The following is a 13,499-nucleotide window of genomic DNA, read 5'->3' as shown; positions in this document are numbered from 1 at the left end:
GAGAGGCCCCACGGGAGATGCCCAAGATTCTGCGGAGCACACAGGAGCCACACCCAGGGACGCTGCTTCATCAGCCCAGGCTCAGCCAAGGAGGAAGCTGGGGCTGGGGTGAGGGTAGCTGGACCACAGGGTTCTTCTTATTCGTGAGGACAAGCGTCATAAGACCTGGTGAGGGACCTGCTCTCCTGCTTATTTAGGAGCAGTGGGAGGCCAGGAACCCAGGCCTGCGATGCCCACAGGTGGCCACCAGGGGGCCCCCAAGAGCTCGCCCAGGGCCCGCACAGGTACGTCAACGCCCTTGGAGCTGAGGTGAGGCGGTCTGCAGCGCTGGGAATCGGCTTTATTTTTCTCAGGAGCCTCTGGTTGGGAGTCCTACAACCCCCAGAGGGCCTCTGTACCTGCCCTTGGTGACTGCATACACCCCTGTCTTCATTGTAAATTTGGTGACTTTTCGATGAGCACCCACTGTCCGCTGGTTTTCTGCGGTCTCCATTTCTGCTCTGTCCAGGGTGGAACTTGTCCCTTAAGGCACATAGTGCTTGCGTCACCCAGGATGGACCATGGTGACCGTGGGACCCTCTTTGGTGCTAGGTCGGAGCTGCCCGCTACACTGAGCAGTTGAGCTGGACGGGAGGTGTGCCGTGATGGGGGAAGAGAGGCAGGGTCCCTGCCCAACCTCCTTCACCAGGGCAGCTGAGGCGCCCTGTTTCGTCTTGCCAGGCTGGCTCACTTTGGGGCTGGTGGGTTTGTCAGGCTGGAAATTGCTTTCTTCAACTAGAACAGAGAAAGAGGGGTTGGGGGGAGGGAGGATGTAGAAGAGGCTAAGAGTGGGGGTTCCAGTATTACCTGACTCTGCTCGGGGTTGATTCTGGGGTGAACGTTGAAGCCAGTGCCCCCCGCCCCCCACCACTGCACAGATGGAACCAATGAGGTCCAGAGAATGGCAAGACTGGCCACTGGCCACAAAACAGCGGCCAGCCACTCTGGGCCAAGAAGTGAGGCTCATCAGAATCCAGTGAGACCCCTCTAAATTTAGATGGGAGGATACTGGTGCCCCCCCTTGCCTCCCCAGCCTGCTAGAGCATGGCTCCTCTGCCTTGTTCCGCCCCTGGGGCCCTCGTACCTCCACCCAAGACACGGAGCCTACAGCTCTGCCCCGGGACGTCACAGGGAGGGACTGAAGGTTCAGCAGCTCGAAGAGGTTGTGTGCCTGGAGGAGGGGTTGTTAGGAAACATTGGAGGACATGTGCTCAGCCCACCCCTCTAGCTTCAATCTCGCCCTGGCCTGGGGGCTGTGAGCTGAGGTGGAGCCCTGGTCAGGGCTCCGTCCCAGTGGTGCCCACCTGCCTGTCTCTGAGCCTGGGAAGGGTAGGGCGGCCGCGTGCATAGTGGTGGGTGGGAGACAGGACCCGGGCCTGCAATGTCCACCATGACCACCAGAGGACTCCAGAGTCCGCATAAGGGACCAAGGGAAAGGACGGGTTTATTTAAAGGGATCCAGGATCATCCAGCAGCACAGAGGAACTGAGGCCTCCCCCAGGTCCCCAACCCCATGTGCCAGGCTCTGTTTTGCAGGGTGGGAGGGGATCAGCATTCAGAGTGATTAAGTAATGTGCCCAAGATCACACGAGGAGAATATGGTAGAGCTGAAACCGAGACCCATGTGTACCTTTATGCAAAGACACATTTTTAACTACCGTCTCTCTCCACCCAGAGGCTTCTGTTCCCCCAAGCTCTCCCTCTTCCCTTGGTCTTTGCGTCATCCCAAGAATCCTAGGAATAAAGGCTGGAGAGGACAAGGACTGCTGTGTCCATTCCGCAGATGAGGAAGCAGACCCAAGAGAAGGAGACAGAGCGTGCCAAGAAAACTGGAGCCTAAGTTCCCCTCTTGGGCTCTTTCCCTCTACCCCACAGTCCTTGTCTGCCCGCATGCCCACATGCCTGCATGCCCCAACCCTCCCCACTGTCTCCCACTACCTGGTGCAGGGAGGTCTCCGGAGACAGCTGCAGGGTCACTGGCTCCACGGGACAGCCCCCAGCCAATATGTCCTGGAGACACTGCTGGCGATGGTGGAAAAATCATGGGGGGCCTGGGCCAGCCACCCCTTCCTCCAGGCCGGCCCCCTAGAACCACCTTTCCCAGAGGCCCCCTCCCCTCACGACCCTGCTGACCACTCCCCGTCCTGTACTCACCTGGTGTCCTGGAGCCCAGGAAGGTGGCTCAGCCTGGAGTGCCTGCACCAGGTGGGTCCTTTCCATGGTGCCCACCAGGATCTGGGATTCTGCACAAGTGGAGAGGGAGAGAGCCACATCAGGAAGGAGAAACTTTTTTGCTGGGCACCGACTATGTGCCAAGAACTGTACTGGGTGTTCTCGTGTCTCTCGGGAACCTACAGCAGCCTATGGGTCAGGAACTATTACCACTCATTTTACAGAAGAGGAAGCTGAGGCTCAGAGGCACAGAGAGGTTGATTGTCTTGCCCAAGGTCACTCAGCTTTTGATGTGGAGGCCTGGTGGTTGAGGGCAGCTGGGGGAGGCTGCCAGGGGGCCGGGAGGTTACCTGCCCACCCTGACCGCCCCTGTGGCGGGGCCTCAAGGCAAGAGCAGGTTTGGGAGAACTAGCGTGAAGATATCTGTGCATCACGGCCGGGCTTTGCCCTTCATTTCCCACAGGAAATGCACCGTGTGCTGAGGGCTTGGCAAGCCTCACTCCAGGCCATGACTAGAGCGGGCACGGGTTTGAGGGGGCAGTCCTGGTAGTCTTCCTTCTTGTCAAGCAAAATTAAAACTTTACAGCTAGAAAAAACAAAAACAAAAACACTTTACCACCAGAAAAACAAAAAACAAAAAACAAAAAACTTTACAACTAGGAAAAAAAAAAAAAAAAACCTTTACAATTAGATAGGTAAATACTCTCCCTTTAGACAACAGCAACGACAACAATAACAATTAAAGCTGTGTCTTAGGTGAGCGCCAGGGTCCCACAACCTGCGCCTGTGCTGGCTGGGGGCTCTTTGCTTCCTGTGGCTCTAAGGGTAGAAGTGGACTTTGTCTTGGAGGCCAGTTCTGTCTTTGTTCCAGGAGGTGAAGCCTCTTAGGGGAGTCAGACATATGCAAGTATTTTCAAACGGGGTATTTGGTGTATTCTGTGGGATAATGTTAAAAGTATCCCAGTTTGAGTGGGGAGAGGGCCTGGCATTTGGGGTAAGAACCTCCGACAACTCCATATTGCATTGGTCCCTATTTTCCAGGTAGGGAAACTGCAATTCTTAGAGCTTAAGGGGTTTGCCCAGGCTTCCGTTGCTCATAAATGACTTTATGGTCTCTTGGGGTGGGTATGGGTATGTGCAGGTTGCTTCCTGAACAAGGCACCTGCTGAAAGGATGAGTGGGCATCAAAATCCAGCTGTGCTATGCTTGCCAAGTGTGTACCTTGCCTTGTTTGCACATATGGGCTGGCGGTGGCCCGAGTGGACATAGCTGCCTCCCCCCGGCATGTCTTTCCCACTCTTACTGTACTTGTCCCAGTGGGAAATGATGCTCTAGCTAGGTCCTTCCCCAAGATTCAGCTTGTGTGTCTTTTAACAAAGGTGCCCATCCATTTTTCTCCAAAGAGATCTTTCTCATGGCAACGGGGTTTCAAGAGAGGTGACTAAGCCAGGGAATGCTTGAAGGGGAGGCCCTGGTAGTGTTCCCATCGATTTATCCCCACTCCCAAGCACACGAGGACTGGTTTCTAAGATTCCTAAAGGTATCCACAGAGTGCCTTACAAGCCCCCTCTCGTCTCTCATTTAAACATGTCAACCCCCCCGAGTAGGGCGGTTGCTGTCTCCATTTTACCAGTGAGGAAACCGAGGCTCAAAGAGGTGAAGTGACCCACCTGAGGTCACACAGTTGTAGAGAGAAGACTCAGGTTCAGGTGCCTGACAGGTCCCATGCCCTGCTTTTCCTTTCCTGGACCTGGGCCCCCAAGGCCGAAGAGAAAGGTCGAGGGAACGTCCCCTCCCCACCCGCGCTGCCCCCTTCCTGCCGGGCACCTGTGCTTTCCACCAGGAGGTACGTGGCCATGTCCGTGGAGGTCACGACCTTGACCACTTCCTCCAGCGGTGTGTCCTTGGCCACCGTGGTGATGGTAGCGTTCATGAAGTGCTCCACAGTCACACGGTGAGAGCTGAAGGCGGAAGGGCGCTCCCTTCAGGTCCCGGAGTGACAGGATATCCAGACCCCAGGACGAGGCAGGGGTACCTGGCTCGTTGGGAGCTGGGCCTTGGGTCTCAGAGACTCTCAGTCCTGCTTCTCTGGGAACAGAGGCTGCCAAGTGAGGACCTCAAAGCCTGATTCCAGCCCCCCGTGTCCCAGTCAGGACAGCAGAGCAGGAGTGGGAGAGAGGAGGGGACCTCCCAGATCTGGCACCGATTCTCTGTGGGACGCGAGCAAGACAAGGCATCTCTCCGAGCGCCAGTTTCCAGCAAATCGGCAATCTCTGTCCTACCGTCATGAGGACAGACTGATGGCTAATGAGACGCAGAGGCCCAGGAGGCCAAGGACTTGCCCAAGGTCATGCAGGGAGCTGGAGAGAGTGGGGACGAGGTGGCTGTGTGTTGGCCTCTTCCATACCACCCAGGTCCAAGGTCAGCCACAGCGAGGGTTTTGTGGTTTTTTTTTTGGAGGTGGGGCCTCACCCCAGCCCACCCAGACCCATCACCCCCATCAACCAGCCCAAAGTGGGCACCTCTCACCTGATTTTCCGACCTCGGATCCACGGGAGGTATGGCAGCTTCTTGACAATGATGGTGCCGTCATAGAAGGAAGGCTGGAAGCTCTGGGCGATGGCGTTCGCTGCCAGCACGGCCATCAACACCGGCAACGCGTGCACTATCTGGCCAGTCAGCTCGAAGGCCAGCAGCGCCGTGGAGATGGTGTGGGTCACAGCCCCTGAGAAGGCCGCAGCCCCTGCAGAGGGCAGACCCAGGGCGGGGCGGCTCAGGCCAGGGGCCAGCCTCGTGCAGAGCGCAGAGCCACCCGGGGCTAAGGCCACGTGCTAGACGGCGGCTGTCCAGAGGCCACACGCTGGAGGTGCCGTGATGGCTGGGCTCAGTGAGGGGGAGCGTGGTAAGGGAGAGTGTGGGGCACCAGGGACAAGACGGGAGCCAGAGAGAGTCACGGGGGCTCAGGGAGGGGGCTCACGGGGAGGCGCAGTGACCACCCCATGCCCCGCAGAACCACCGGCTGACCCCCCAGGTCCAGCCCGGGTCCATCATGTCTCCCCGCCCAGGGGGGACTCAGCGCACTCACCTGCCAGGGCGTACCCTCCAGGCATAATGGGGTTGGTGACCCCTCCAGCCACGATGCCCTCAGGGAAGGCAACAGCCAGGGCCTCCCCGATGAGGCGCCCGATGGCAGCTCCTGGCCACAGACAGCAGGGGGACGGGGAGCCAGGCTGACCCGGCTCCCACAGCCCTCTGTTCCTGGGGACCAACCTCAGTACCCTCAGAGGAGGGAGGGGAGGGGCCAAGAGCCACAGCCCTGCCCCAGTAACCCTGAACCTCTCAGACCCTCAGAACCCCAGACTCACCGAGGATGAATATGGGCATGAAGTAGCCGGCAGGCATGGGGATTGTGGTGGCCAGAATCAGCATCCAGAACTGTGGGCGGTGGGAACCCAGCAGGGCAGAGGTTAGGGGCAACCGGACAGGAGTGGGCGAGAAGAGGGAATAGATGGGGGGACAGGGGAGTGTCCCGAGGGGAAGGGGGTCGCGCGGGCACGCGCCCCCATCGCCAGTGTCTGCTGTTGACCAGGAAGGCGCTGACCGAGGGCAGGAAACCCGTCCTGACAAAGTGCCTACTGTGTGCCTGGCACCGTGCCGAGGGCTTTCCTCTCTTCCTTCTCAACCTTCCCTCCGAGGCCGACACAGCAACCGTTTTAAAGACGAGGCAACCGAGGCTCAGAGAACTGAAGCAACTTGGCCAGGGTCGCACAGCTGGCGGGAGTCAGATCAGGCGGGCCGGGCGGAAGAGGCCTAGGCCACCAGCAAGCATCCCCCTCCCAGACCGGTCTCCACTTTGTGCACTCCCCTGGGGGCCCCCTGGCACCCACCTTCATAACCAGGAAGAAGGCAAGGGTCCCAAAGATGGTGAACCGTGGGTGGTACCACTCGAACCACAGGTTCTGGGGGTCGAGCTCCTCAGGCCAGGGTGGGGATGAGTTCCGGGTCATCAGCACCCACGAGTTGTTGTCGAACAGTGACTCCAGATGCTGCTTCATGGACAGCTGGTGCGGGGGACAGGTCGGTGAGGGGGCTGGGGGGCCCCTTCCTGCCACCCCCCTGCCCTGCCCCTGCCCCGAGTCTTCCTCTGCCCTGTCCCGCCTCGGGAAGGGCTCTGACGTCCCAGAGCTGCGGTGTCCTCGTCTGGAACTCGAGGATGACCCACAGGCTTCCCCTTACGGGTGTGGTGGGGATTACGCGAGATGACGGGCACAAAGTGGGTGACGGATGGCGGGGGGGGGGGTTCCCAGCCCTGCACCCCTTACCCGAGAAGCGATGAAGCGGCCCACGCCAGGGGGGTAGGTGATGGAAGCAAGAACCAAGGCGGCCAGGGCAGAATACAGAGGCTTGCTGTGGGGTGGGGGTAGAGGGAGCGGGTAAGCTCCAGTGCTGGCCCCCCTCTTCCCTCACCCCCCCGGAAGGGGAAAAGGACAAGAGCGGGCCCCACCACCACCCTGGGGGCCGGATCCACTCCAGGGGAGGAACCCTGTGGGGGTCAGCCCCACCCCGCCCAGACGGAGCTCCCATCAGGCCACGGGGGCCACGCGTGGCGGGCCTGGGGCAGAGGAGGCCGACTCTGAGATGCCAATGCCAGGAGGCGGGCAAGGTTTGGGGAGGAGAGGGGCTCAGTTAGCCTTTCCGGCTCCATGGGAAAGTGGGCCTTCCGTGGGGGGTGCAAACTCAGTGACAGAGTGAGGGGTTGGTAGCCCAGCAAGCTGGGGGTGGTGGAGGGGTAGCTGAGGGGACCCGGAGAGGGGCCGTTAGGAGGGAACCAGGGCTCCATAAGTGGCCTGTGGGCTAGGAAGGTTTGGGGGGCTCTGTAGGAGGACGACAGTACAGAGGGCAGGGCTCTCTATAAAACAGATCAGGAGGCTGAGAGCAGGGGCCAGGGGGTTGCTCCCCCTGAGAGGTCCCCAGTCCCTGCCCAGAGCCTACCTGGTGGCCAGCAGTTTGGAGGTGACCCGGTTGGTCTTGACAAAACCAAGGAATGTTCGCTGACAGAAGAGGTAAACGCAGCTCAGGATGCCGCAGATGGCCCTGGGGAGGGGAGGGGAGTTCTGGAGCCCCAGCCCGGAAACAGGGTGGCAGTTCAGGCCTGGGGCGGGGGGGGGGGGTAGGCCCCCAGTGGGGGGCACTCACTCACCCCAGGGCCACAAAAAAGAAGATCTCTGGCAGGTCGAAGGGGACATCCACCCTGAAATTGGTCTTGTAGAGGGAGGTGATGGTCTCTGGGGAAGGAGGGAAATGATAAGGGACCACGCTCCTACCCCAGCCAAACCCCAGTCCCAGCCTCAACAAACAGGCGTGGGGGTCGTGCCAAGTCCTGCCCCCACGAAGTACCCTTTCCCGGCATTCAAGGCCCCAACAACCAGCCTTTGCCTCTTTGCTCACTGTGCCATCCCCCATCCTTCATGCCCAGTACAGGTCGGGAAGGAGAGGGGAGAGGGAGAAAAGAGGGAAAGAGGGGAGGGGGGGAAGGGACGAGGAGGGAGCCGGGCCTGGGGTCAGGTGGTCTGAGGGGGACTCACCCTGCTCGCTGTTGAAGACTGCCAGGAGGCGGAACATAAAGGCCCCGCAGGTGGCAGCGAAGAAGCCCCTCCAGTAATCCCAGACAGAGAAGCGGGAAGACATGACCTCGATGCTGAACAGGACGCCTGAAGGTGATGCTGAGCTTAGAGCCCCACCCCCACCCATCCCAGCACCCTGACCCCTACCGTCCTGCTCTCCTCTCTCCTTCAGGCCTGCCCTCTCTCTTCGGTCCTGACCTGAAGTGAGGGAGGGCAGGCAGGAGCCCAGGGCAGATGCCTGTGTGTGCCCTCCTGGGCCATCTCAATCCCTCCAATAGCCCTAGGGGGTGGGGCCATTCTGGTCCCCATTTTATAGACAAGGAGGTGAGTCTCAGAGGGCTGACCCCACCAGCCCAGGGTCACGCAGGGAAGCTGGATTTCAAACCCGGGTCTGCCTGGCGTAACCCTGAAGTGTCTCAATAAACACGTCCACCCCACCCAGGGGTGGCCGTGCCCTCAAAAGTCTGCTGTAAGAACCAAGATCTCAGCTGGCCCCCATCCCTCCTGCAGGTCCCTCAGCTGGACACAGGAGTGAACGGATCAGTCCACAGCGGTAGGGGACAGGAGCGGTGTGGGGGGGCCCCGGGGTGCAGGGAGGGGTGCGAGGGAGGGTCTCACCGCTGAAGGGCGCTGCAAACACTGTGGCCACACCCACCGCGGCCGCTGCCACCAGCATCTCGTTCTGCTTGCTCTTGTTCTGTGCGAGAGGGGATGGGGGGGGGGGAGTCCGGGGCTCAGAGTCAGCCCCCACCCTCCCCTCCTTCTCGTCCCTCCAAGGACGGCCCTCCCTGACTCCCTTACCTCAGGCTCCCCAATGGCCTTGGTGTGCACACGGCCCAGGTAGGCAGCGATCATCACAGACAGGTGCACGAAGGGGCCCTGCGGGGGGGGGGGGGGCCGTGGGCACAGGGGCGGGGCTTGCCTCTGGTGGGGGGGGCGTGTCAGAGCCCTAGCCCCTCCCCCTCGGGGCCCAGGGTTGGGGGAAGCGGGGGGAGCACAGAGAGAGCCTCATCCAGGCCCGCATGGATACCCGTCCACACCCTTCTTCGTTTCCCCGGTTCTTTTGTCACACGCTGGGGACCCAGCCCGTCTCCTCCCCAAGACTGAGCCCCTGAAGGCAGGCATCGGCCTGAGGCCCCGCTGACCCGGCTTCTGTGGGGCCCTGGGGGGAAAGGCAGAGGGGGCGGGGCGGGGTGGGAATGCTCTGCCCATACCACTTTGCCCAGGAAAAGGGTGCTGCCAGTGGCCAGGGTGCAGGTAAGGCCCACGACCTTGGCCCCGAAGTTCTTAATATCCAGGTAGTCCTCCAACACCACGCCTGACAGAATAGTCTTCAGCTCTGGGATTCCAGAACCTTGGCAGGGGATGGACAGGGGGGCAAGAGGAGGCACAGTCTCCAGATTAGACTCTTAACACTTCACCCTGCGCAAAATGTTCCACGCTGTGAACCTGTCGGGTCCTCCAAAACCCTGAGTTGGGATTTGCAAATTCATTTGCAGAGGTGAGGGTCAGAGAGGGGGACGTGAGCTGCCCGTGTCGTTCCAGCTGAGCCTGGCGGACAGCTCTGGCAAGGTGGGGGGAACCCAGGACAGAAGCTCAGGCCACCCGCGGATGTGCCCCTGGAGCTCCCCAGCGCTGGCCTGGAGCTGGAGGCAGAGCTGAGAGGCCCTGGGGGAGCTGTGCCCCTCCTCCCTGGGGAACCCGCCACCAGGGCTCCCCGTCACCACCCAGAAGAGCCCTAAGAAAGGAAGCAGAGCCAGCAGTGAGCCAAGAGTCCAGATCTGGCCTTCTCGCTGTGTGACTCTGGGGCAGTGACACGACTCCCCTGAGCCTGGCCTCCCTGGCTGTGAAATGGGGTCACTGCTTCCTGCCTCCCCCCATCAGAAGCCGCGAGGGACAGGAAAAGGCTTTGGCACGAGGCTCCGCGGTACAAAGCACACAGGCAAATGGCTCACCTCCAGAGAAGGGTGTGATGCTCTGGCTGAAGCCAGAGGAGAAGGAGACCAGGGCCACAGGGTACACAGTCCAGGAGAGATACCGGAGCAGGTGGCTGTCCCCAATCTCCCGGTAGAGCCACTTGTGTGCTGGGGACACCCGGGAGTCAGGGAGCCATCACAGCCCTCAGGTGTCCCCCGACCAGGAAGTGGAGGCTCAAAGAGGGGAGGCCTGGGGCCACCCAGGGAGCAGCAGATCCCCAAATGGAGGGAGACACAGGACCCTGGGTCTATATTCCAGTGTCACCGCTCCCTAGCTGAGTGACCTTGGGCAAGTGACTTAACCTCTGTGAGCCTCTGCTTCCCCATCTGTCAGATGGGCTAGCAGTGGGACTTCCCTCCCAAGGTCATTGTGAGCAAGCTCTCAGATGATGGCCGGGGCATGTGCATAGCAGGTGCTCAGGAGAGCCCCTGAGCAAGTCCACCAGAGGGGTGCTAGAACCTTCCTGCCCCCTTATCCCGGTTCCTGGGAGATCTCAGGGTGCAGAGAGCCTGCTGAGGCGTGGGAAAAGAAAGGTCTGTGTCTGGTAGCCTGAGCAAGTGCCCTTGCCCGGAGTTACTGAGCTGAGAGCAAGGAGGGAGGGAGGAAAGAAACAGGAGCAGCAAGAACAGGTGGGCAGAAGCTCGGAGGACAAGCTTGGGCACATCCGGGCCTCTCTTGCTCGTCGTGCAGATGAGGAGACTGAGGCCCATAGAGAGGCAGGTGCCTGCCCAGGGCTGCACAGCAAATCAAGAGCAGCGCCTGCACAGACCCAGGCCTCCTCCCTACCCGGAGCCTTCCTCCACCCGCGATGCACCTGGCGGCCCATGTGGCATCCCGAGAGCGTGCGTGGAAGCCTGTGTCCAGAGCAGGAGTGCGTGCCGGGGAGGGGTTACCTCTGACCACGCGCCCGATAGCGAAGTTCATGGCGTAGCTGATCAGGGCCATGAGCACCCCGAGGGTCATCAGGAAGTACCAGTCCTCCCCGACGCGGAACAGCTTTTGCTTCAGCCACTCCAGGCCCCCTGGGGCAGGGGCACTGGGTCATAGCCCGGGACAGGGGTGGGGCAAGCACGGCCCCTTCCCTGGAAGCCTGCTCAGGCTCAGGGGCTGGGGCCATGTGGTCAAGCCCAGGGTGGCCCAGAAGGGGGTCTGCACACGAGGGCAGAGCACGAACTTGGACAAGTGAAGGTGGCCGCACGGTGGGCCCTGGTGGGGTACAGAGGCCTGGCACCTTCCCCACCCACCCCCCCACCCACACTGGATACTCATGGAAGAATGATGGGGCAGCAGGGGGTGGGGAGTGTGTGCTGAGAGCCACAGCTTCCTCCAGTGTCTCCGCAGGGTCCACGGCTTACAGAACACAAGGGGCTAGCAGGACCCCTCCATGTCTCCAGACCCGTGGGGCCATCCTACAGGCCGCACTGGTGTCAGACCAGGCAGCACCCACTGGGCTCGGAGCAAAGCCCCCAGTATAGCCATCAGGCCTTGGGACCTGCTCTCCCCAAAGGCAGACAACAGACATCTAGCACGTCTGACCCATAGGCAAAGGGACAGGCAGACAGATCCCTTCCCTCCCGGCCGCCCAGTGATTGTGGGCACATCAAGGCAGGGCAGCTCTTGGACTTCAAGGTGGGTGGGGGAGGTGGGGTCTGGGTAGACAGGAGTGACGTCCTGAGGGGTCTTCGATAGGGAGAGGAAGGGACCTAGCTCTCACCGCGAATGCCTCTGCGGATGCGGGGACACGGGCCCCATAGCTCCTGAAGAGTCACAGGGCTCCCCGAGGAGCCCTCACGCAGCCCTACCAGCTCTTCCATCGGGTCCCTGAGCAGACAGACAGACAGACAGACCCTTGGTAAGCTGCTCCAGTGGCTTTACCCTGCCACTTGGCCCTTCCGATGCCCCTACTTCCCAGATAAAAAGGAAAAGCGTTTTCCTGTTTGCATGTGTGTGCATGTGTGCGTGTGTGTGTGTGTGAAGTTACCAGGAGGGGACATAGGTCTGCTGTGCCCTCATCACTAAGGGGGTGCCACCGAGGATGCGGGGTGGGGACCGGGGTTCCTAACTGTGCCTTGTGTCCAGTACCATGTTGATCAAGGCAGGACCCCAAGCCTCAGAACTCCCTTCCCCTGCTGTGGACACAGCTCCTGCTTGGCTCCTTCCACTGCTCAGAGCAATCTCCTTGCCCCGCGGAGTCACTCACTCTGTGGGGTCCCCAGGGGCTGCTCTGACTCCCCCTGCCCATCCCTGAGCCCCCCTCTCCTCTGCTCAGGCCACAGAGGCAGGTAAACCGCAGGCGCTGAAGGAAAGCCCGTGAAGATTGAAACGAGGTGCTGGCCCCCTGCCCCCCAGCCTCCTGCCCCAGCCCGACCTGCCCTGGCCCAGCTTCCACCCAACCCAGGCCCCGGCTCCACACCCAGCAGCCCCTCACCTCTGTCCGTTGGCCCTGCTGCGGCCCCAACCAGCCCTCCTCTAACAGAGACACTTCTGCCTGCAGCCTAGATGCACCTGAGCAGGTCTGCGCTCCACCAATCAACATCCTAGGCCTCCCTCCCTCCCCACCCTGCAAGGGTTTACCGTGGCCATTAAGAATGTCCTTGACAAACCAACCAGAACTGCCCAGGCCGGTTGGGCCGTGCAGGCCAGAGCGGCCAAGGGGGACCAGGAGCAGGAGCTTCCCGAAACCCAGGACAGCCACACGGAGGGTGGCACTCAAGCACGCTGCAGGTGCCTGCTGTGGGCTGGGGGACATGGGAGAGAGAAACTCCTGCACACCAGCAGGACAGGGAGGGGTCATCTGCGGGGGGCTGAGGGTCAGGGCCCTGGATTCTCAGATCGGGGCATGGAAAGGGTTTAAAAAAGCAGAGAAGAGGGGCGCCTGGGTGGCTCAGTCGGTTAAGTATCCGACTCCTGATTGGGGCTCAGGTCATGATCTCATGGTTCGGTTGGTGAGATTGAGCCCCGCGTCAGGCTTGGGGCTGACAGCATGGAACCTGCTTGGGATGCTCCCTCTGCCCCTCCCCCACTCGCTCTCCTCTCTCTCTCTCTCTCTCTCAAAATAAGTAAATAAACTCAAAGAGGCAGCAGCAGCAGCAGCAGCAGCAGAGAAGGGAGAGGGGAGAAAGCCAGTGGAGCTGGAGGAAGACCTTGGGCAAAGGCGAGGGGCCCCATTGCTGCTGTCGCCTGGTTGTGTGCCAGGCTCTGTGCTCAACCCTCCCCCAAATCCGTGAGCACTCACAGAAACCCAACGAGGTGGGAGGTATTATCCCATTTTAAAGAAATTGGAGTCTCTGGGGGGTGATGCTTCCGCTCCAAGGTCACAGACACCGAGGGCAGAGCCGGAATTCCCAACCAGGTTGGTCAAACTCCAGCCCGCACACTCTCCACTGCCCACCTTGCTCGGAGATCGGGGGTTGGGGACAGACCTACAAGCTGGAGCAGGGGCAGCGATTTGGGGCACCACAGACCCCCGAGGCCTGGGGAGGAACTTGAACTTGATCCTCACATCTGGCCCTTCTGGTCTCAGAAAACTGCCCTCTCAAACTATAATGCCGAGTGAAAGCCACAGACGGTCCCACCCCAGCAGAGGGTAGGAGTGAGGGCACGAGGGACATGGTGAGGGAACAAGGTTATGTGCCTGCCGCATGCCAGGCCCTTCGTGTTTGCAACACTGTTCATCCTCCCACAGCC

General features: G+C 60.8%; 1 protein-coding gene across 4 annotated transcripts; it reads right to left on the bottom strand.

Moving 5' to 3' along the window:
* Nucleotides 1-327: 327 nt before the first annotated feature.
* On the bottom strand, nt 328-12,372 carry LOC106975579 (chloride channel protein ClC-Ka). 4 transcript variants are annotated; one of them, XM_027060313.2, is made up of 20 exons: nt 12,241-12,371; nt 11,527-11,633; nt 10,706-10,834; nt 9,791-9,919; nt 9,050-9,189; nt 8,637-8,714; nt 8,454-8,532; nt 7,797-7,922; nt 7,412-7,496; nt 7,204-7,305; nt 6,534-6,618; nt 6,099-6,272; nt 5,577-5,646; nt 5,297-5,407; nt 4,741-4,954; nt 4,039-4,172; nt 2,194-2,282; nt 1,978-2,061; nt 1,124-1,210; nt 328-774 (listed from the first exon to the last, which is right to left on the bottom strand). In XM_027060313.2, the coding sequence occupies exons 2-20, from the start codon at nt 11,624-11,626 to the stop codon at nt 727-729; spliced, it is 2,064 nt and encodes a 687-aa protein (XP_026916114.1). In that variant the 5' UTR covers nt 11,627-11,633; nt 12,241-12,371; the 3' UTR covers nt 328-726. The 4 variants fall into 4 exon arrangements, with proteins under 4 accessions (XP_026916114.1, XP_026916115.1, XP_053063603.1 ...); XM_027060314.2 differs by having other exon boundaries at nt 1,978-2,058; XM_053207628.1 differs by lacking the exons at nt 328-774; nt 1,124-1,210; nt 1,978-2,061; nt 2,194-2,282 and adding an exon at nt 2,289-2,797 and having other exon boundaries at nt 12,241-12,372.
* Between the last annotated feature and the right edge of the window lie 1,127 nt (nt 12,373-13,499).

Source organism: Acinonyx jubatus, chromosome C1, assembly GCF_027475565.1.
Source record: "Acinonyx jubatus isolate Ajub_Pintada_27869175 chromosome C1, VMU_Ajub_asm_v1.0, whole genome shotgun sequence".
In the NCBI taxonomy this organism is placed as follows: Eukaryota; Metazoa; Chordata; class Mammalia; order Carnivora; family Felidae; genus Acinonyx; species Acinonyx jubatus.
This window is presented reverse-complemented; position numbering and strand designations above follow the sequence as displayed.